General features: G+C 36.9%; 1 protein-coding gene across 1 annotated transcript in view; it reads right to left on the bottom strand.

Moving 5' to 3' along the window:
• Positions 1–2,599: 2,599 nt before the first annotated feature.
• The window catches only part of LRRC49 (leucine rich repeat containing 49), a 39,816-nt gene continuing 17,542 nt past the window's right edge, over positions 2,600–24,873 (bottom strand). The window contains exons 9-16 of the mRNA XM_064722387.1: positions 24,448–24,595; positions 16,998–17,081; positions 14,143–14,294; positions 11,923–12,160; positions 10,355–10,540; positions 6,454–6,563; positions 5,647–5,800; positions 2,600–3,663 (exon numbers count right to left, since the gene is read on the bottom strand). Coding sequence (XP_064578457.1) covers positions 3,457–3,663; positions 5,647–5,800; positions 6,454–6,563; positions 10,355–10,540; positions 11,923–12,160; positions 14,143–14,294; positions 16,998–17,081; positions 24,448–24,595 — 1,279 coding nt within the window. The 3' untranslated portion in view covers positions 2,600–3,456. The remainder of the gene's footprint in view (positions 3,664–5,646; positions 5,801–6,453; positions 6,564–10,354; positions 10,541–11,922; positions 12,161–14,142; positions 14,295–16,997; positions 17,082–24,447; positions 24,596–24,873) is intronic.

The raw sequence follows: 24,873 nt of genomic DNA, 5'->3' as shown, positions 1-24,873 counted from the left end.
AAACTGAAACTGAGCAAAATATCCTACATCATTATCTGCTTCTGGCTGGACATAGAAGAAATTTGTCTCAGGAAAGAAGCAAATTGCATAAATAATCCAAAAATGAACCCCAAGACTTTGCAAAGGACTTTAAACAGTATCTTTTTAACCCTCAAGGTGATTTCTAGTTATCATACAGATATTTTACAGTAATAGTTCCTGTCTTGTGCAGAAGTCAGCTACAGGAGAGGATCACAGTTTACTTTGGATGGGATATCAGTGAAATATTAACAACATCAAAATTTGGTTTTATGCAGCATTTAAAGGCTTTTGAAGAAGAAAAAAAGAACTGCTTTCAGACTGGAAGGTTTTATTAAAAGGTTCCCTAGCTTCAATATTAATTGCTATTTTAACTCATCAATTTGCATCTGTAGCCATACAAAGTTCCTATTTGTGGCACATAAGTTTCAGAACATCTAAAAATTTGCTGCTTATATGACCTTCACATTTTTAGGTACTAAGCAACTACAGGAATGTATCTCATGAGTCTGTATGAATTAAGATATTATTTGGGCAACCACAAAAACAACATCTAGCATGCTAACAATTTTAAGATCCTCCATCTGCTGTAAATTCTATGTATTCTTAGGCCTAATATCACTTTAATTTATCACTTGTTTCCTAAAAAGAATTAGTGAAAATGTAAGTTCCTTTTTTTTTTTTCCTACTGTTTTTATGTGAAAATAACATATGAGCCCAACATGAATCTTTTCTTCATTTATAAGAGCTGCCTACCTACCCTGACTTCAGCCATTTAGCAATCCTGTTATGAAACAGCTGCTGGTAGTGAAAAAAGTCCAAACTGGCAGCATTCACAGACCACTGGGGATACAGAGCATTTTAAGATGTTTCTACAACTCCCCATCAATACCCTCTGATTCATTTTTTCAAGACCCTACTTTAAAGCCTCAAACCAGGATTATGCTTCTAAAGACTCAGTATCAGAAAGTCTGGCTTTTCTCTTGATTTTCCCATGGAGGACTTCCTGTTCCTCTAGACCCATACAACCTTCTTAAAACATTTTTTTCCACTCTTTTACTGCTGCTGAATCTGATTCAAAAGGGGCCCATCTGTTCCAGCTACATCATCAGGAGAGCTCTGCACTTCCACACAGCTGCTGAGCTTTCTGTCCCCCTGCAGAAGCTGGAATTGCTTCATGCACCCCCTTGGCACAGAAATTATGTCAAGAAAATGATAGATCCAAAAACCTATTGCATGATCATTTCTACACCGGCTGTTTCTCTAATGTAAACTCTCATTTTCTTACATTTTGCAGGGCCCTAATTTGTTCCTTTAATAAAATGCACTATAAAACTTGAGAGTGCAATTTTCCAATGGGATGGAAACAAAAATCCCACCAAATAAACTAATCTTATTATAAATTCCATGAGGCAGTTCAAAAAGCCCAGATAGGTGATTGTTTCTATTTAATTCTGTCAACTGCTGGAGCAGTTTCTCCAGGAATTCTAACACTCCCTCAGAATTTAAATGACTTAACCTCCACTGCATTCTGCAGACTGAAAAGCAACTACCTGCAAATATAACATGAACCAAGTGGAAAATGGCATTTATCAGTGATGTACCCACATCACTGCCAACCTGTCACATGCTCTGAAACTGGATTCCCTCACACAACACAGATGCACCAGCTTGACCTGAATGCAAGCAGGCTGAACTCTCCAAAACACCTGTGACCATTTCATTCCTGTACTCATTTAAGGCTCAGGGGGCTTGGTCTGCTCAGCCTGGATAAGAGACCTTAAAGCACCTTCCAGTGCCCATGAGGGCTCCAAGAGAGCTGGAGAGGGCATTGGAACAAGGGCATGAGGTGACAGCACAAGGGGGAATGGCTTGAAATGAAAGAGGGAAGATTTAGATTGGATATATGGAAGAAATTGAGTGAGGGTGGTGAGGCCCCAGCCCAGGTTACCCAGAGAAGCTCTGGCTGCCCCATCCCTGGAAGTGTTCAAGGCCAGGCTGGACATGGCTTTGGGCAATCTGGTCTAGTGGAAAATGTCTCTGCCACTAGATGGTCTTTAAAGTCCATTCCAACCCAAACCTTCCATGACTTTCTGGGCATAAAAACTTATTAAACTGTATCTGCATCTCTGCTTTGACAGAAAATACCTTCTAGATACAGTTTAAAAATAAACTTACCTTTGAGTCATAGAAATCTTTGCAGGAAATTTTCTTTAGTTTCTTTTTTATAAATGAGCCCAAGTTAAATAAGAACAGTTTTAATTAAGTAAAAAAAGCACAAAGATTTTGGATTGTTGTAGTTAAGATAGATACAATGGAACTAAAAAATTAAATTTAAATGGCACAACTTTCTACCTGCATCTGAATGCCATCCATGGCAATCAGCTGGACTTGCTAAGGCTTCCTAGATTCAATTTCTGGACAGAAGCTGGCAAGCTGTTTATTGTGGCAGTTACTGTGCTATGGAATGAGGTTTTTTCTACCCTTTCAGTTGATTTTGGGGCAAGTTGTGTCTCATCTCTTCATGCAGCATTAAGTCTTTTCTTTGCATACAGTACTTTTTTATATTATCTGTGAAAGGTAAAAGTGAATAATTTATTTTTATTGATAATATGAAATTTTCACAGAGTCACAGAAATGAATTACAACTGAATAGCAGTTATCAGTCTCCCTACCAAATGTAATGCATGCATTTTAGCTCATTTGATCTTGGCAAATATCTGAAGTTAATAAGTTAGTAATCAAGAAACAAAATAAATTATATTAACATATTTTAACAAAACAAAAATAAAGCTCAAGTGAGAACACCCTGGAATCATATTTTACCTATAACAATTTACACAACCTTAGTAACATTAACAAAAAACATTTGAAATTGAGTTTGGGCAATTTGTCCAGTTGAGAATTAGGCTGATTAAATGTCAACATTCTGAGCACTCTCATGTGAAAAAGTGTTCTATAATCTGACAAATTAAAGAATAATAATAAGTCTTCATTGAGTTCAGGGTGTAAAATAATTTATTAGGTTCCGGTCATAAAAAATTTAGCTACTATTCTTGGGGGTTTTAAACAGCAGCAGTCAAAAAAGTGACAATTGAAAAGTGTTCAATAAAAATAAGGCAAACTTTTTAAATTTGTTCCTTAAAAATCAATGCTGTAGCACTACAGAATCAAGGGTGGCAGAAAATAATAAACAAGAACTTTTAGTAGAACAATCACCAAGTCATTTCTTTGCTATCACTTTAGATAGCCAAGGAAGCATTGGTAAAGCAGTATCAAAGTAAACTTTCATTTCAAAAATAATAAGAGTTAAGTACGATTTAAAGGCATCCCTTTGGGGGGAGGAAGTGAAGGATGCCCTAGTGATGATAATTTCATATTCTATTGGTTTAAGTTTGTAAAACATGAGAGAATAGTGAACCAAAAGCCTGCAAGACTCTACTGTTTCTGCTCAGTGATCCTCTGGAGGCAGAGTTTCATGTAGGAGTTTTTATTGCGGATTTCCAGCACTGCATCTCTGACAAGCTCAATGAACAGCTGAGGCCAGAGCTTCTGCAAGGATTCATTCTTCATATTGATGTCAGCTGCTTCTTTCACTAAGTTCTCAACGTATGTCTGGCAAAAGGTTTTTCTTTCTTTGATTTCCTGCATGAGAGGAAATTACACAATATATAAAAAAAAGGGAAAAAAAGGCTAAACAAGAGCAAATCCACAAAAACCCTCTCAAAAATTGAATGAATGAAACAACAGCAATTAGCTGGCAGATGCTATTGTGCACTTTCTCCCCCTGGTTTTAAGTTGCATGGCCCACTCACTTTTATGAGTGTGGCCACAATACCTTAATGTATTCATAATGTTCCTACTATATTAAGTAATTAATTTATCTGAAATTAACTTTCAAGTAACTATATAAATACCTGTTAACATCATCACAATTTGTGTTGCTTTCTGGCATAGCAGTGAAAATGTACAGAAATTATTAAACACTAAACTAATTTTCCTTCTCTCCCTTCCCAGAATTTCATCCTTACAGTACAACAGTTGAAAAGCAGATATTTCTCTACATGCCCTAACAAGAACATGGTCATAGAAAAACATCCCAGTACTCATCCTTTTCCACAGTCACCCTGGCAAGTGCTGGTTCCTAATATGTATTACATTAGATACTGAGGTAAGCTGAACTTTTAAAAATAATAAAAAGACACTGTGTTTTGTGTAACTACTAGCTCTCAGTTTTAGTACATCAAAATGTATTAATCCTTGCTTCTGCAAAGTTCCTATAAAATGCCTTAAGCTTTCAACAGTAAGCTAAATATATAGCTAGTTTGGCACAATGGCAGCATTGTTAAAAATGTTAGATCATGCTTCAGGCCACCAAAACAAAAGTTTTTAATGACTAATAAAGGTGAGAAAATGCTTTCCAGCAGTGTCAGCTAAAACCCCAAATTATTAATCAAAGACCCAAGCCTGTCATCTTTAGCAATACACTTCCTCAGCCACATTTGTGATGTTAGTTTACTGCTGCTGGGGATCTGGAAGGGTTCCTTTTGCCAGGACGTACTCTTGTGACACCCTGCAGTAGCTGCTGCCACAGGCATAATGCTACAGCAAAGGACAAGGTGGGAATTGCTGCACTGGGAAGAGAAAACAACACATTTATTTAATGGACTGTACAAATACTAAGCTCACTTTATTTTATTATAGGGCTGGTTCCATGGTAAAGGACAACAGGAATACTTCACTGTCTTCTCCATGCCATTCAAAGCTTTAAGAGCTATCACTGTTTTTGAGACTGAAATGTTTTCTTAATTTAATTTAAACTCTCCACACAGTCACAGTCTCCTTCTTATGCTGTGGATCTGAGATAATAAAACCACAACGGTATGAAAGATTCAGCGATTACTGAATTTTATTTAATTTCTTGCACTACAGGATTTACATATTTCCATCAAAAAGCAAACAATGGGACAAATGTGGGAAGCAGAGTGCCTACAGTTAGAACTCATGATGATTGCTCAGAAGGGAGATTGTGGCTGAAAAAATCATATTCGCCCTGGGAACAATTTCCCTCTGCCCAAGCAAAAGAGTGAGCAGATCAAAAACACAAACTAAAACAAGCGTGACTGATGCCCTTGTCTGAAACAAGCCAGCTTGCAATTTTATTAATAATTAAACCTAGTACTTTGACTATATATTTATTTTCCTGTAGCTCACTTAAAAGCTAGGAAGCAGCTTTTTATTTCTACACACTGCATTATCTCATGTGTTGTCTGAAGGTGTTCTTCACCAATTCATTCAGGAAACAACTAACATGTGCAATATACATTTTTCTTCCTAAAAAAATTGTGTTCACTCCATATGGCTTGTAGTTCAGAATGTATTTCTGAGACCGTGGCACTGTTCAGGAATCACTTCACCAAAGACAGAAATTGAGCATTTTCCAGTATTGTGAGGAAAAGATCAGTTAGATAAAATGTTTGATCAGATATGTAAATATACTAAGAAGGGATCTTTTAAAATCACCATTCTTAATAGCCCAACTGAAATCTGACATATAGATAAATTCAAAGAGTAGTAGCCTAAGGTTACCTAACAGAAAATGTAAATATTTTGTAATGGTATATTTACCTCAAGCTTTTCCATATGAAAATCTTTTGTCATGTAATTCAACGTTGCTCGAGCTGTGCTTTCCCCTCCACTTCTTCTGTTATCACTATTTTCCTCACTCCCAACCCCAGATTTCTTTCCCTTTCCCTCCAGCAGATAATGGAATTGCTTCCTCCTGTGAAATGAGATATACAATCCTAATTATCAAAAACTTTTAAGTGCATATTTTTCTAGCTGTTGTGAAGGGGGAGTTCTGCTTTTGAACATTCATTTTTGAGCTTTAAAGTACTTTGCACTCTCAAGTTATTCAATTACGTATGACTCTAGATGTCCCTTATTTAATTTGTCTCTAAACAATTGACTCTGATATCAAATAGCATCTCCTAAATAGGAAGTCTTGCAGCTTTAACTTTTATTAAGTATTTCTGCATAGTTTTCTATAGAAGACTAAAAATAGGGGGGTTTGGCAGCCTCTTTTACACTACAACTCTTAAATCTGTTAACCATTAATTATCCACTATAAACTACCCACTAAATAACCAGTTCTTATCATGAAGGTCCAGCAATCCCAGTACAAATGCAGACCTGACATGCATTTGTGTGCATATTCCTTTTCATCTCCTCAGCAGACTTCAGACAAGATCTGGGAAAACCTCTGGCTACATAGAGAAATGGTAACACCTGTGCATTATGCAGAGGACCTATCTTCTAGAAGATGGTATTTGTGAAATTTTCATCTTTTTACTTAAAATGAATTTATTATAACAGGGTGCAAAAGAGTTAGACAACACATTCTGGACAAACTCCAGTCCTGTTCTTGTACTTTACCTGGATTCTCCAAATAATGAAAGCATGCGGTAATGAGGCAGCTCTGAGGATGCCACATATGCCAGAATGCCAAAGAGCCTTTCTGCCTTAACAATGTCACTTTCAGTAACCTGTGAGAGAGTGGGAAGGGGAGAAAAAAGAAAAAAATTACATTTCAAAATTAGCCCATGCATATTTCATTACATATGCACATTGAGAATTAACTGAAATTTGTTATATAGAGCACTGCACACAGATCCACTGCAGGCAATCTTCAAAACATAGACTTGCTTCTACTGGCACTTTAAATATATTTTAGAAGAAACCAGATGGGGTACTGGTGCTTGTTTTATTTCCTGTCATTCTAGATATTTTAATGTTGCCCTGTGCTTCATGATAGTCTTTGTGAAGTGAGGAATTTTAAAAAGGTTTCTTACATTCATTTTCTGAAGGCCAGACATATTAATTCTGCTCCATACTGCATGCATTTACAAAAAGGTTTACTGGAAAATTTCTGATTAAGCTATGCTGGAGAAACAGAAAGATTCTGGGCATGCACATGTGAAAAGATAACTTACAGACTCCCTTATTTTGGCAGCATCATGGAAAAGGTTTTATAAAAGAGAGGCTTTAGAGGGAAAAAATTTTCTCTGTATTTTTCAGCTCCTGAAAATAAGTGTTCACTCATTATATTTCTCTAAATGTCTACCATACTGTTGTTTCAATATTAAGTTCCAGCTGCTCTTTAGGCTAACTTTCAGTGGTTGAAAAATTTTCAGGATTCATTTTATACAAAATTGAAAAGTGTAAAGAAAGTGGAAGAGATTCATTCTTTGGTGGTGGTGGTTACTATTTTTTGTTTGTCTTGGCTTGTAATCTCTGGAGACCACGGCCTGTGTTTCTCCCTGATGGCCAGACTATGAACTGACTTCAACTGCCAAAAGTTTTTTGGCACAGTTTCTGGGCTCCTGGCTTTGTACTGAGTGCAGAAGCAATCTTTATGATCACAAAATCTGACCTGGATAACACTGGACAATGAAACTTACTCATTGACTTCTTAACTTCTGGTTGAAATTTAATTTCCATTCATCCTACAACATACTTTGGGAGAGTAACCCGTTATTAAATACACTTCAATACTCACAATATTTACTAAGCACTTCCAGACAAACTTTGTATTCTGTGTTATTGAAATGTGTGCATAAAATGGAATTTTGATCCACATTAACAGATTTTTCTTGTATTCTTGTGTAATGTTTAGAGACTATACATTCTACACCTGCCTGAAGTATACTGCAATAGCATAATGCAGGGGTAAATTCAGTCAAAACACAGATCAGGAAAATAGAAATGTAAAGTCAATTCAATTTTTACAGTGGAGTTGTTAATTTTCACTTAAAAATTAAGTAACTCTTACATAGTAGCCTAGGAGTAGATGACCTTGCTGAACAGTCTGCAACAGAAGCAAGGTCTAAAACAAAGAGCACAGAAGGCAGCTAGGGGAACAAAGCCCAGTGCAGGCAGAAATGCCTGCTGGAGAAATAAGTGATTTTAATGTATTTATTTATGTTAAGAGAAGCATAAGGACCAGGTCAACAGAGACAGCAATGCTGAATGCAGTCTCCAGCTCACAGAAACCCATGTTCTCTATCTTAGTGCAGTGCATTGTTTGCTCCATTAATCACAAAAAGATGATAACGGTGGTATCACATAAATGTAAGGCTTTGTGCCTGCCCCTTGCCAAGTGCACAGAGCAGGCACTGACTGTGCCAGCAGCCCTGCTCAGGCAAAGGAGTGCATCTGTCACACTCTATCCCATACCATGGGGTGGACAGCACTCTGGAGGGCTTGGTAACTTCAAACCTGGACAGCTTAGAATTAATCTGAGCTTAGAATTAATCTGAAATTACTATCACTGGGAAGAATTTCATGTAGTATCTCAATAAAGACAATTTGCTTCTTCACAGTTAGTAAATGTAACAATTGGACAAGGACACAGAATTATTGTTAGGGGGAGACCAACACTCAGCTGGAATATTAACTGGAATGGTGGGGGAAGGCTGGGGAGAAAATAACAGTTTTTTTAAAGAAGTTTTTTACAGTTTAAAAGTGCTGGAGTGATGCAATTTATTTAGTTAATTAAGTTAGTATATATTGCTTTTACTTTGCAACTCTGCGTAGCTCAGAGCTGACAACACAATATTGTCTCCACAAACACTGCACACAAATGGTGATCAGAATAGCAGAATATGCACATTTCCCTTTCTGTCATCTGGAACTGTTATTTAGGGCTGATCTAAGGTCTGAGAATCACTTCAGGGGTTGTGTTCTTTACATTGAAATAGAATTTTTTATTACTCATGTTAATCCAATAGGTAATACACATCTGCAAAGCTGAATAACATGACTTCTGCTGTAGGGTAATGAAAAACAGCAATCAGAGCTCATCTCTTTCTTCTGCTTAGCTAAGGCACTTTCCAAATGATTAATGACATTAGAAAAAAAAATCTGTATGCACATCTTCATGTAGTGTGGTCTGGCTGAAAAAGTTTGTTGAGGACAAAAATGTTCTTGTCATACATATTTAAGATCTGATATATGCCCTACATAAAATCATGCTGGGCTACATGTGCTCCATTTACTAAATTAATCCCCAAGAACTATTAAATACAAAGTTTTCCCTCAGAGACTGAATTTGTTGACCTCGAGATTGTAACAAAAAGTCTACCAAAACAGTTGTGTTACTTTCTTTCTGCATGAAGACCAAACACAAGAATTATCTGTTTGCTTTTCAGCTGAATCGCTAGCAGATTTTGAAAACATGATGTAGTAAAAAAAGAAATAAACTTTCTATTTTTTAAATCTAATTTGAAGAGCATTTTTTCAGCAAAGTACTACATTTGAAGTTATTCTATATTTTTCATGGGATTATTATAGTTATATTTTTTTCCTTTTCAAGATACTGTGCTGTTGGAGTGAGCCCTATTTCCATCCTTTCTTTGCTACTTAATTCATTTAAGCTCTTTACCCACTCTTACTCTTCTGAACAACTAATAAATGTTTTATACAACTAAAACCAAGTAAACCACGACATCCAGCTTTGGCTGGATCAGATAACAAGTATATCTAATTAAAAACATATGATGATGACCAAATTAAAATACCAGATCTAAACGCTAAAGCTGTGTATTATTTTTGCTCTAATTAACTTCCATAACATCTCTTAAACTTACTTAGCATTTAAAATTGGATGTCCATTCAAACATTGTGTTGCATTGTAACTATTTTCACCCCCTTTATGATCAAAGCCCAAGTATAAAATAGCTGGTTTATATGCTTGAATAAATTTAATTTCAATTGATGTAAAGGGGAATACAAAGTATACAAAGAACAGCAATATTAGTGTCCTAACTTTCTATTTATTTAAACATGAAATGCTCACTCAACAACAAAAAATACACCCTAAAGATCTTGTACGTAGTAAGCAGAAAAAATTTTTAAAAATCGATTTGACAGACTTTTCCTGTAACAGGCTTAAAGCAAAAAATATGATTCTATGGTATTTTGTAACACTGACAATTGTAAATAATCATATACAGTAAACTGCAATGGAGTCTGTCAAACACATTTCTGCTTAAGTATTCAATGTCAGTGCTGTGATTTTCTCAAAAAGTGCTCCTTAAAATCAAGTGAAATTGAGCAGTTATTTAATAATAATTTCACATAATTTTACTAAATATTATTAATTTTAATGTTAATTGCACAAGAAATTACATGGTGAAGTCTACTTAAATCTTTTTCCCCCTAATACCAAAAAGACACTGACAGGGTTGTGCTCATTTCATTAGGAGTTCATCTCCTCTTTTAAAAACAACACTAATTTATTCTGCAAGAGCAATTATAAGAAGCACCACCATCCTACCTTCTCTCCATTTATCTTCTGCAGATTAAAATGGTTCAGTCTGAAGAGAACATAGGATTTCCACAAAGTCAAGTTGACAACTGGATTTCCCTGAGGATCAACTGTCAACTGCTCCATGCGATGCATCTCAGCCAAGGCATTGAACTGCTGCAGCGCCACAAGATTTGTCTCCTTAAACTTCAGGTGCTAAAGAAAGTCAAACCCCAATAAATTAAATAAGGAAACAAAGAGTGAACACAATGATTCTATTCTGTGCCACTCTATTTTCAAACTGTAACACTCATGTGTCTGATGAAGCAAGTGAGTGCATTTCATTTGAGATCTCTGTAGCAAAACACATCAATGTATCAACCTAGTGCTGTATTATTTATACTAAGAGTCAACATTGCAAGCCCCAAGCAATGTAAAATCTTTACTTAAAGCAGGAATATTTTCAATGTTACATAAAGCAATGATACTACTTAAACAATGCCTACTTTAATTCTACAAGTAAAGCACCGGCAATATCTACAGATAAAAGTAAGTACAATACATGCTTTTAAAATATTCTTCCCTTTTCAGGCACAGGGTGCTGGCCTAACTCATACCCTGCCCTACACTAATGTTCCTATGAGCATGGTGTGTGCTACACAGTAGCATTAATGTGGGAAGAGCTAGGGGGAAAAGTTGATGGTGAAGGTAAAAATTTAGTTGTGATTCTGCTATCACCCACAAATTGTCCCCCACCCACAGTGAAACAATTGTTTCATTAAGATATAAATTTGTCTTGAGCTCCCCACAAATTGTGCAGTCTCAATTAAAACATTAAGTTTTGTTATACTAAAAATCTTGAGAAGCAGCAGGGAGCTCCAGATCCAGACAATCTGAGCTACAAGTTGCTTGCTCAGATAATGTTTGTTGTCTCTATTTTACAATTTGCATCAAAATGACTGATTTGAATGACTAAGAAAAAAACAGAGACAAACTGAACAGACTTCTCATTCATGTTGCTTTTCTCCATCAAGAACTGAGGAATTTCATTAACTGTGCTGATTTAGTCAGCTATTCCTTCTAATCTTCATCTTTTTATCCTATCAGCACTTTGCTCTTTAAACTGACACACAAATGAAATCTTTCTGCTACCATGGTTTCATAACAATACTGTATTTACACACAAGTTTTGCAGCTTAAAAATAATTAGGTAGGCCAAAGGAATTAAAAGAAATAAAAATCAGTCTGAAAATAAATCTAAATTTAAATTATTAATTTTAAAGTATCACGGTTATCATTATAACAGAAGGAAATTTGCAATTCTTAACTGTATCTATTGACATGAAAGCACTTAGTGAGGGGGCTATGCCAAAGTAAGGTTCTGTTAGACAACCCATATTCCACAGTAAGGTTCTATTAGACAACCCATATTCCACAGTAAGGTTCTATTAGACAACCCATATTCCACAGTAAGGTTCTATTAGACAATCCATATTCCACAGTAAGGTTCTATTAGACAATCCATATTCCACAGTAAGGTTCTATTAGACAATCCATATTCCATAGCTGTTCAGAGCTGAAACATGAGGCATGCTCACCACACAGTTAGGGAATTTTGTCTTCACTTTTGCTAACACTTGAACAATTTCATCAAATTCTATGAACATAAAGGAGACTGTGGCAATAATGCCAGCTGTTTGAACACTCCAGTTTCGATCCAGGCACTCCAGTGCCCCAGCACCATACAAGCCAAGAGTGTCTCCTTCCACCTCCACTAAATGAGACTCCAGAACAGACAAGCCTTGTACTGCACTGCTCAGGATTGTATCAAGAGATCTGTAGAGGAAATAAAAATACAGTGATATAAATGAGATGATTTTGAAATAATATCATCACTCTACCAAATAACAGTCCTTTCTTTTACCAAAACTCAACTGTCAAATGCAATGGCATTGCTCAGCATTCATCCATTTTCTGTACCCCATCTGGTTCAAATACAGTAAAGGCTGGAAAACCCTTCTTCCATCAAGTAACACTGTATTTGTTCTACTTCTTCAGCAGAAAGGGTCTGGGTGTATTTGAGTTGGTGGTGGGGGCAAATTAAATAAAGAGTCCATTCATATTTAGTAATTGGCTTTAAAATTTGAGCTAAGAATGGTAACCCAGCACGTTTCATATTGCTTTAGATATCTAAACAAAGCTTCAAACAATGTATTTATTTAAGCAATGTCCCCTTCACATTCTGTTTGCTATGTGAAATGTAAAAGTGGACATCAGCAATAACTCAAGCATTTCTTTCAAATAGTGTGACCTTTCCAATTGACAAGAGCAATTTTTAAATTTCGCAATAAATCCAGGTATTCCCAAATACTATCTCTTTTTGTCCTACTTCAAACATGATACAAACATGATACACTCAGCTGGCTGGACCTAAAGTGTACAAAGACCTAAGGATAAGCACAAATTACAGGTTTAGAAAGTTATGTAATGACTGTTATTATTTTATTCTTTACCACATTCTTAGTCTTGTTAATGTATTTTGACTAGCAGCAATCTGATGTTCTCTTGACAATAAGAATCAGAACTCTAAAATTTCACTCAACTGAAAATGTTGAGAGCCTACCACTTCATATGTGAAGCTCTAATTACTTATCTATTCTGAATTTCACCTCCAATTTTATTGCTTAGTAGCTCATCTTGCAATTCTTCACTATGATAAAACACATACATCAAAACAGCATCATTTCTCAAGCAATGGGAATTTCTTCATTAATAGAGAAACAGTCAAACTACCATAGTTACACTGCCTTGGTCATTGGGGGAGGGATTACCAACACTGAATTAAATGACAAAGAAACCAAGCAGGCAAGAAAGCAATGGGCAAATGCATTCAGGGGAAACCTTTGGAAGCACAAGAATAGAAAAGATGATGGCAATTTAAACATGCTAAGGAAAAAGTGATTCAAAAGATGTAGCACTTGACTGGAGATAAGAACCAGTTCTAGCCATACAAGACTGAAACTCAGATGGGTTCTGCTTGTGAGAGACAAAGACTTCCTGAGCATCCCTGACATTTGCAGCATTGACCAGGGACAGCAGGAAGCTGTACTTGCTATTGAATTTGTGCAGACTATTTTTTCAGGCATTTGCCTGAGCCAGCCAAGGTTAAAGTGCTACTTTGGTTTCAGCCAGTCCAAGGCATACAGTGCTCATTACGTTCTGCAGTGGTTTCTGGCCACATGGCCACTTTTTTAGATGTAAATAAGCAAAAATAATATCTTTTAAACGAAAAACCACTAAAATTATCTTGAGAATAAAACTAAATCTGGTAACTGCTACTGTTATTGCATGGGTGTGAAAGCAGTCTAATAAAAGATGCTGCAGTTCAAGCTAAGAGCCTGACTTCAACTATGAAACCTCTTGATACACAAAGAGATTAGAAATCTTCATAATGCTCATACATCTTCATTTTGTTCATTTAAACTGAAGGCAACAATCTAAGCTGTTAAGGAAATGAACAGCCTCAAGAAGGCTCAGGAATTCACATTTAACATTTCTTGTAAACATGAAGTTGTCCTTTATTTAGCAAAATCACATAATAATTTAGCTTGCACTTCTTTAGGCAATGAGTTGCTGTTCTATTGCTTTTTAAACATGTTACTCATTTCTAATGGTCAAAAGCAAAGTAAGCCATCTTTTCAGGGTTGCTGTGCATGTGTTGTATTTTTGATAACAAAATACAGCGAGATCTCAGTGGTGAGAAGCAGTAACCTGGAACTGAAGACTTGAACAGGCAAAAGCATCACCAAATAAAATACCTGCTTTCTTCAGGAAATACAAATGCAGCACTGCCATTGATCTGGCAGGGCTCGTTTTCTTTATCTTTGTTTAAAGAAGCCTCGAGAGCGATTTGGTTCTGCTGGATCTCCCACTGCCGGGCGATGTTCCCGATCGTTAACCGCTTCTTTTCCTGCAACGAGATACACGGGGCACCATGAGGCATGGCAGGGCAGGAGCAGCACTTTTGTTTGGTCTGAAATGTGCTGCTCAAGCAAAACATTTTCAATTGCTTCAAATTGAAGAAACTGTACTAGTGGTTGGTGGTTACACATTAAAATCAATGCATTGTTCTAGTGCTATTTTGCATAAGTGCCAGAACATAATTTCACAAAATTTGCAATAAAGAAACAAGAAAAGTAACATAATAAATCCACAAATTATGAAAGCATGAAGTTAAGCTACTTAGGACATGGAAACTGCTACTTGTGCAAGTTTTTCCATTTTAAAGAGCTCAAAACTCTAGTTCATGTTCCATTTGCCATGGGAGTTCTGATGCTCTCTGGTTAGTGCTCAACACTTACAGACTTCCACAATGACTGAGCCCATGTCACAGAAGGGGAGGGAATCATCAGTGGTTTTTATCACAACAATCTTTAGAAAATTCTGTTTGTTCTCAAGGCTGAGGGTCCCAACCTCAATTACTGTACAGCTCTACTGCTTTGTTAGCCCTCAGATGTGGGCTGCTGGATTCCTACAGAACTTCAAAAACTTCCATGAATTCCTTCTACATAAAGCAAACTTTACAAGTGTGAAGATTCTGCTAGCAGTAACTTTCTCTTGTTCCAGTAAATATTAAGTTCGACCACTGTTGGAAAGGAATGACATTCTCTATACATTTCAAAGTACATCAGAAGCTTTCCCAGAAGAGTGGGTTGGAAGCAATAAAAAAGAAGTCTGGAAAAAGAGATGAAGAAATTCTGTTGTTTGGACAGACAAGTATCAGCAAGGGAAAAAGAAGAGATGACATTGGTGAAATAAACATTTTCAATGCAGTGCATACAGGAAAACAGCAATTGTTTGCTACTGAATGAGTGCCTATAATTTCATTTACATTTTCTATAGCATAAGAAATGTTGGAGAAATGTGATGGTAAAAAATTGCAGAAGATAATTCTCTAAATATTTTTTTCAGATTTAACAATGAAGAAACCTATAGTTGACAACTTTTTTGCTGGACATTGTATCTATGAGCATATTTGTTCCTTTAATTCAAATGTGTGGAACAGGAAAAAAGCCTGAATCATAACAACCCATTTACAAAGGAAAATCTACAAAATCATCAAATAATATGAAAAATATTGGTATTTAACTGCTGTGCCACTTAACTAATTGAAGACAGGAAATATACTTTGATAAAATTAAAGTCTAAAATGTAATGTTGAAATTGATTAATGATGACACCAGGTGTTAAAAATATTTTTTCTTCTAAGGAAATTTTCCACTAGCAAAAAGCACCCCAAAATGTAGGCCACCAAGACAATCTCTCTGCTACAAGGAAATATTACATCAATGGTTAAGAACATGAACTACAAATAAATACCCACCTTTTTTTTTTATAGTCAGAGAGACATTTCAACAGCATGAGACAATGTCATGTGTGAAAATTTTTTACTAATTTTCCATTTCTTGATGCTACTAAGATCTATCACCAACACTTCACATCTGAAGAGACTTTCAATACATCAATATCTTGCAGGGAAAGAAGAAATACCAAAACCAAACAAACACACTGCTTAAAAAACCCAAAACCACCCCTCAAACCATATCTAAGCCTCTTTTTATTATATCAATTTTTTAATCAAACAGAAATATACAAGGATACTAATATACAGGAAATCAAAACATATTCTTATTCACTGGACACAAAATTTTTCACCCCTATTCTCTTGGGGATTTTTGATATACTTAAAACATCTTTTAACATACTGTTAACATTCTGTTTGTGCCTTTTTATTTTTCAGTTCTATATGTTTGCTACACTTCTTATGGCCTCCTGCAACTAATCCAGTGTAATCTCCTTCATGAAATATGATTTCACCTAGGAAACTTAATATGGACATGAACATTTCTTGTTTATTTGAATGCCAAATTGAAAGAGATTGCTTGTAGAGGCATTACTGGCTAACAAAAAAAAAAAAAAAAACAAAACTAAAGAAAAAAGTAGACAGCTTTTTCCTCAAAAAAAAAAAAAAAAGGGATTTGGAGCCAAATGATGATTTGGAGGCAGATTCTGGATCTTTGGTGTCCCATGAGGAGCACAGCTCATGCAGCCAACAGCCCCATGATGAGTGCTGTGGAGGGCAGCAGGGTCTCCCCTGGTGGGGCACTGCTGTCTGTGTGTGTCAGCACCCAGCAGGCCAGCTGGGCTGGCAGATAAGCCAGATCAGAGTGTGCTGACAGACACACAGCTGGAGCCTGCCTGTGCCCTCAGGGCCCCTGCACTCTATCCACAGCAAGGAATCAATTCAATGGGAGAAAATGAAGGAAAAACTACTTCAGATCAGCCTGCATGGCTGCAGCCCAAGTGTTCACCTGGAAAGGGGAGACCAAGGAATGTGAAATCACTGGAGGAATCCTTTGCTTTAGCCTGGATTTATGAAAATGAAGCTTGCCATCCACTAACGTGTATCACACTCGTGTTCCACATGAGCTTTCTGCTAAAGTGTACCCTGCATGTCTGACTGAACAGTGTCAGTCTTGGAGTGCACTGCTGAAGCTGTGAAAATAGATAGAGGCATGTTGGGATATATAACACAATAGCTGCAGCAAAAATAGGGATATAAATGATTGCTGTAAACTGGTTTACAGTAACCTTAGAACAGCCAAGGCAATACCTTAAGCAAGGTCTGTCTGTGGCTTTCACGCTTCCTCTCTTCCTCTTTCCTGGCTGCAATAGATGCCATACGTCTTTCTTCTTCCTACATGAAAAATGAAAAACAAATTCCTAAAGGGCAGAACTAAGCCAGTTCTGAAAAGTATTATTGATAAATTATGTTCTTGTGTTGGTATTTGAAATGGAAATTTTTATTTTAGCACAATTTTAGAATTTTTATCATCTTAATGTTTCTAAATACTATTAAAACCAATCAAATTAATTATAAATAAGTCAAGAAAAACAGAATAAATAACTACTAAGATAAAAACACTGAAGATAAAGCTAGTTAAAAGTAATATACATGAGTCTTTGAAAAAGTATAAAGCATTTGGTGACCATGAAAAATATTTTTAGATATGACACTGCATTATCTTGATAGTAGTTTTTGCAATTAGCAGGATTATTTTCATTGTAAAAAAACACACAGAGCAAAAAAGATGGGTTCTATTTATGCTTGAATCATAATCTGTGTTTAATTTTCACCATTATAAGCCACTTCCAGAGCCTGGCTTTTTTCAATCAGCAACAGAACTTGAGAAGAACAGAACATTTTCAATGTTAGCTATTCCATGACCATTATGCCTCATCAACATTATTGCCTAATGAAGAAGTCTCAAGAAGAAAGCCATTGATTTCTAAACAATGAAAGTGAAGCTGCTTCATTTTCCTGGTACAGCAATTTGATACTGCAATATACCCATATTAGGTTGGATGCCCCTTGTTTACAGAAGTCTAAACATTCTCACAGCACAGTATTTTTAGAACATATATTTTCCAAGTAACAAAAGAAATGTTCACTATGAAGTAAAAAGTGTAGATTCTTTCCAACACAAATATTTGGGAAGCATACTTTAACTTATTTTGATTTACTTCACATGCCATTTGGGCGTTTCTATTGAAGCCTCTTCCCAGAACATATGAAAAATGTTTTCATTTCCTCAAAATAGAAAGCTCCTGTCCAAACCTTTTCATTTTCTAGAAAAGTTATATGTTAACAAAATTAACAAACAAAAATGAACAGAAAGCACCATCAACCAGTAAGACAAATTGACATGTCAAAATTTCTACATAAATACAACATGCTGTGTTTAGAGCACTGTAAGAGCCCCTAAGCACATGGGTGAGTGTTTACTGGAAGATAAAATAAAACAGGAACTTCACACTTAGCATGGCCATTACATTTTTAAGAAAACAATTTCCAAAGCATAAGAAGTTCAGTGCATGTAGCAGACTTGTTCTGATCTGTGTACAGTCCCCCTGAAACCCACTAACACACCATGGAGTTGGGCACCAGTCTGAAAAGGGGTTAAAGAACAGATTTTCAAACTGTTCCTCCATTACTTAAACCTAATATCATACATTAAACAACAGCAGTACCTCAATGCACAGTAAGGCAAGAGGCTTTGGACAGAGTAAGCTTCTCTAACACAATTATATGCAAGAATTTCCTTGGAACACTTACTGGAAAGCCCCCTTTTTTAAAATTTATTTATTCTCAATGCAGCTTGTCTTTTACTGGTGAAATTCTGTTGGCAGCCTCCTCTGCTACTGGGCTTTCAAGCTACTCCTAAACAGGGAATTTCCAAGGGGCTATTGCCATGGAATTACAGCATAATCCTGGTTAGAAGGACTTCTGCAGGTCACCAGTGCACGTTAAAGGAGATCACCAGTAACTGAATAACAAAATAAAGCACACATGGACACAGAAGGCCTTCTAGATGCCACTGCAACAAAACACCACACAATGAAATCCAGCATTGAATGGGAGAGTTCAGGGGAAGGCTGTGAAAATAATGAACTAAACCCCATGCAGGCAATATGTCACAAATGTGAATGCATCATTAATAATGCAAATAAAAATGTACTGTTCCTTAAGATATTATTCAGAATTTTAAGAACTGCAAACATTATCCCAATTATGTATTACATTATTCTGTTAGTGTTTTGTGTAAAAAAACCCAAGTCTTAAAATAAAAGAGAAACACTAGCAAACTACTTTAGTGCTATCTTTCTTTAGAAAACAGGTTAGATTTGTTTCAGGGATTTTTCAAAATTAAATTGCTTCATTTGACTGTGTATTTATGCTTTTAAACTAGGCTTCCTAAAGAAACAGGCTTTTAGTAATTTTTTTGTCCTCATCTTCTCTAATGACTTTTCAACACATTGATCATATCAAATAACAGTGTTTAGAAGGCTTAAATTAAGGGACTTTTCTTGTTCCCTAGAAGTTTGATTATATTAAACTGGTGTGTAGAAAGCAGAGAAATGCAAGCTAGTTTTACCACCAAGGAAGAGGGAGCAGAAACTATCCATTCTATTTGGCAGAAAACATCTGGCCATTCATCAGACTCGGTTTCAAACTAACTGAGCTGGTGTTGTGTTTCACACTGGTGGAGGTGAGAGCTAGATAACAAAATTCCATTATTAGACAATTAGCCTTCATTAAATTTATTTGTTTCAAAACAACTTGCTGTAGTTTTTTCCTAAGTTTTAAAGCACAAGTTCCCTAATCAGTTTTCTCTCAGCTTCTACAAATCTCTTCTTTCTCTATCTTCCTTCCCAAAGCTGTCCCTTAATCCAGCCCAGATGTGCACCTCATGACTGCCTCCCATGCAGGAGGGTCTGCTGCCCCCACTGAAGTCAGTCCTGGGCCTTCCTTGCCAACATAGTCTCCATACAAAGATCAAAACCAACTAATGCAAACTACATTCTAACAAGAGTATTAACTGAATAAGGCTTTTTTCCTTGATCAAGAGTTTATCTTAATTATAGATGTTTTAAAAACACTAATTCTTTTCTAAAAGAAGCTAGTTTATCCAAAAATAAAATACATCCTTAGCTTTACTCAGTATTCATAAAGGCAGAGTGATGGAGAAAATCCCTGAATAAAGATCAAGGGCCACATCTACATATTCATTCCTGATTAATCTTACACATTCTTGATTAACCTTACACAACACATGCAAGCAATCTTAAAAAACACCTTTCCCAGGAACCCACAAAGTACTCCCCAGAGTACTGAACAAGTTATGAAACAAACCGCTGCACGGCCTTGCCACAACTCATTTTTCCTGCCATCCCTTCTCTTTAAGAAAGGATTTGAGAAGATGGATCCCCCTGCCCTGTATCACTCGTTTCCCCGGCTGTCCCGCTGGTTGTGTCCATGTCCGTGCCTCTGTCCGTTCCCGCCGCGGTCCGTGAGGGCTCTGCCGTGCCCACGGCGCCCCCTGGCGGCCCCCGCGCTCTCTGCAGCAGCGCCCGGTGAGGGGAGGGAACCCCGGGGAACCGGAGAGGATCCGAACGGACCGCAGCGAATGCACGCGTTCCTCCTCACCGCCGCATTGCTTTTCTTCAAACAAGGTCCTTTCAACAAATGACACGATTTAAGTCACACTTAAGTGTCTTATATCCCAGTGGAAAGAAAAAAAATACAGTTAGGGATCCCTCCCTAAAAAAAAAAAAAACCCTCAGGGTGGGAATTCAGATCATCCCTCTGGCTGTACAGGACGGCCAGGACCTCTGCCAGGGGGCTCAGAGACCCTGGCACAGAGACCAAAACACCTGTGGGCTTGATTATGACCCGTGGAGCAAATTACCAACCTTATATGAAGGTCAGCAAGCCACAACAGTTTAGGTAGAATAATAGTGAAGTTATCACGGGGTGGAAAAAGTAGATTTTAGGGTTTTTGGTATGGGGGGTCAGGAGGCAAGATGGAGGGAACTGGGCATGTCCAGCCTTTTCTTCTTCTTCTTGGCCTTCATCCTCTGCTGTGATTTTGGCACTTACAGAGTTTAGAGTAGAAGCTCACTGCCTAACATAGGTGATGGGTATTAGAAAGTAATTGTAAACATTGTATATGTAGTTTTTAGTGTAAAGACATAACACTGCCCTGGGGGCAGGCAGAGTGCTTGGAACTGTCCTGCTGGATGGACCTCAGCAGGGCAGGAGAAAGAATTTTATAGATAAGATACAATAAACAACCTTGAGACTGAGAAATGAAGAGCTCCAACTCATTCTTCAAGTGCCCGGGCTGGGAAAAGAGACTTTTAACATTCTCAGGGTCACAGCAACCCAAAAGATCCCAAGACCTCAGAACACTTTATGGTAGTGATGGAATACAGTCATGAAATCTATTCTGGATAGAGCAGTAGAACCTACTCCCTGATCAGCAATGAAATGTCTAAGCAAATAATCGAAACCAAACACAGCTCTCTTATTTTAAGCTTCTAAAACGTATAAAACCTCAATGAAAAATTCAAAGCTTTACTTCTAAGAAGACACAGCTTGTGTTTCAATCTGGCAACATTTTTAGAAATTTGCATTATATATCATATTTACATACACATATAGGAATACATAGACAGTTAGCAAATTCTCGTGAGGAAGTCTGTTGGAAGTGATAGATAGCAAATGTTCCTGGTTATGTAACTCCTTAGTAAGGAATATGTACACATTTCAATCATATTTAAATACTTTATTACATATCTGCAGGCAATCTCTGCTTACTATTACCAAAGAGTGGGAAAAAAGAAATAGGTCCCAATCAAACCGCAAGCACCACTGGGCAGGCCCCCTTTTGAAAAAGTTCAACATACAAAGCAGGGTGAAAAATCTTCAGAGCCCAAAAAAACAACCATTATGGCAGGTTAACCAAGGTAAATAATCCCAAATGCCACCTGAGCCTGCTCTGACTGTGGGGCTCTGCAGAAGCCCATTCCATTCATCCAGTCCCACAACCATGCAGCTAAGGTGAGGTGAAGGTGTAACTGTGAGTTACTGACAGGGACACAAGTGAACACAGGAGTCCATCCAGCTACAATAATTCAGCTTCCTGCCCAGTCTTCAGGCCTTTAGACTGAGCTACCAAAGGTTCAAGAAAGCAAAAGATTTCCATTGAGCTGATGTTTCAGGTGCACAACACCAAGTGGTTGGGTTTCCAGCTGAAAATCATCTTGTGTGGACAATGAACAAGTGAAGAGCATTACAGGTGCTTAATCTCACTGATTTTATCACAGCTGGGTCTGTGCTTCAGTCCTTCAAGAACTTCAATCTCACATTCAAAAAGGGCCTAGGAATGAGGTGGCCTAAGAAAACATCAGCTTCCACACATGTCAGGGTTTAAGAGTTGTCATAATTCAACACAATCCCTTGTCTAAAGGCAATCTACCCCAACCTAAAGAATAATTACAGTGCACAAATGTTTTACTCCAAGTACAGTGTCTTTGGTTTTCATGGCACCTCTATGTTTCTGAATAGTGCCCTCAGGCAGGGAGAGTTGTCATTAAATTTTTGCACCAGGGCTCCTTTCTCCAGGGAATCCTGTGGAAAAAGCCTGGCACCAAAGCGTCTATCTTCTTGAAACCAAACATGAATGAAGCTTCCAAGTCTCATAAAAACTTTTGACAATATCTTTCAGTAAAAGAAAAGTTAAAATCAGAACAAATAATTGTGCAAAACTCAATTATTGAGCAGAAAACTTCTGAACAAGTTAGTGAATAATTCCTAGTCAGAACAAAACCCAACAGTCATCCAATTCTAAGTTTTTTACAAGACAAAGCAATGCTAAAGTTCAAAATGCCTAAATGTTCTTCAGGCTGATGAAGAAATGATCTTATAAATGTAATTAGATGTATGTAAAAAATAAATGTAATTATTTTTTCCACTAATCAAGAGTGCAAGTCACATGCTCAACACTGCAAGATCTAACCCCACCAGGTTGGATCTAACCTTAGAGCTGACAGCAACAACATATTGCAGTGCTAGGCACAATAGCTGGATTTGGGATTGCCAGCTCTTTAATTTTACCACAGATCCCATGATACTTGTTATTTTTCTTTAAATCCCAGTTCCTTAAGTCATACGATTATCAGGGTAGCAGTTTTATTGGAGAAAATGTATAGCACCCTCTACGTGGAGAAAAATGCTAAAAGGCTCAAAAACCAGAAGGCAAATAAAGAGTAAAACACATGATTTTTACAAGTAGGTTTATGAGCAGCACAACTGGTGAAGCCTGGTTTTCTATGGCTTTGTGTCTTTGTGGTTGATTCTCTGATGTTTAACAAGGTGCAAACCCAGATTAAGTTCTTCCCATGGCTGTGAATTTCTGACAACTTTCCCCCATTCAGATCTCATACAGCCTAAAAGGAGTTTGAGCTCTTTCTACAATTTTCTCTATCACTGATATTTCCACCAGGATCCATCCCCTCATGACAAGGGTTAAAATGGGGAGATGGAGAGATATTTTCTTTATGCAACTCAAGTTTCTGAAATAATACTGATAAAACAAGTTTTTAAAAGCAAAGTGATTAACAATTATTAAGTCAGTTTAAAGTCATAATAAAAGTTATTATTAAAGTCAGTATAAAATACAAAAGCCCCTGAAGCTTAGAATATCTGTGAACAAACAAGTATTTAGTATTTTCAATGATGGAAGCAGAACTCTCATGTCCCAAAGCACTGTCTTTTTAACATTAATGTTTTCCACATACGTTATATTTTTCAGCCTAACTGGCTCTATGAAAAAGCCTCAGCTGCAGCTCACAATGCAGTACAGCCTTTGTGCAAAGCAAATGAGCATTTAAAAGAAGGTGTATGTGTCAGCATCTGGTCCAAAAAATTACCTCTGTATCACTGTTGCTTGCTGCTGGACAGATTTCTCTGGTAAGAAATCATGCTTACACATCCCTTTTGAGTAGGCACAGAATAATTTATATTCTATATTAAAAGAATATATATCCTATGCTAAAAGACAAAATAGGTGGATTATGGTAAGACCCTGGTGATTGTCCTTCGTCCCCTGCAGTGGATTTTCAGGAAGCCTGTAGGAGACTGAGTCCTCTCTCCCTTATCAAGGTTACTTGAACTTGAGCAGCAGAAACAGAAATTATCAGGGAGAGTAGGTTAGGAAGAGAGAAATACAGACAGACACACAACCTGTGTGATCACCAGATCTCCCTAGGGAGGCTGATTAAAGAAACCAATTAAATTCTTAAATAAAGGATACCAATTACAGCAGTTTTAGGGCAAACAGACCACTACTTTGGAAGAAATGTGCTGTCCCTTCTCAGCTATACAACAAATCAGCAAAGACTGTTAGGAAAATTCTAACCAAAAGCTTTGCAGGCTCTCTCATGTCACATGGCAGCTGAACACACAGCATTTGCTGCTGGAGTTGAACCACTTGAAAATAAACATGTTAAATGAAGTAAAAATGCAAACCCTTACTTTATACTGAACTAAAGAAAAGGGTTAGAGTTTTAAATACTGTAATGTCTATTCACCATTCAATTCCATACTAAATTAAGAAAAAAAGTTTGTATTTTTAATATACACATACACACAGAAATGCCTGCATTTTACTTCTGATTTGAAGTATCTATTAAATTTGATGAAAACAGAAATTTCTTACTGTGATTCTCTTCATATCTAGCTGTCGGAGCTGCATCATATGATGGAGAACAGTGTGTTTGTACCATGTCTCCTGAGCTATTGGATTGCCATCAAGGGTGATATCTGACAAGGATGAGGAATCAGCAAGGCACAGAATATCCTCAAAACTGTAACCAAAAGAGTTTAAAGTTTTAATGTCATGGAGTAGGAATAATTTTGAGGTGGAAGATTTTATCTCTTAAGGACAGAACATAAATATTTAACTGTACTGAACACTTCCACCTATCAATACCGCATATGACAAATACAAGTGCTCTGAAATACCAGCAGCTGCTGCTGGCAAACTTTTTATTCCCTTCACATACAGGTAAAAAGAGATCCAGAATAAGGAGAACTATAGGAGTATTTAAATTAAACCCCCTGCTAAAATATGATACATATAAAT

Source organism: Zonotrichia leucophrys, chromosome 10 (assembly GCF_028769735.1).
Source record: "Zonotrichia leucophrys gambelii isolate GWCS_2022_RI chromosome 10, RI_Zleu_2.0, whole genome shotgun sequence".
In the NCBI taxonomy this organism is placed as follows: Eukaryota; Metazoa; Chordata; class Aves; order Passeriformes; family Passerellidae; genus Zonotrichia; species Zonotrichia leucophrys.
This window is presented reverse-complemented; position numbering and strand designations above follow the sequence as displayed.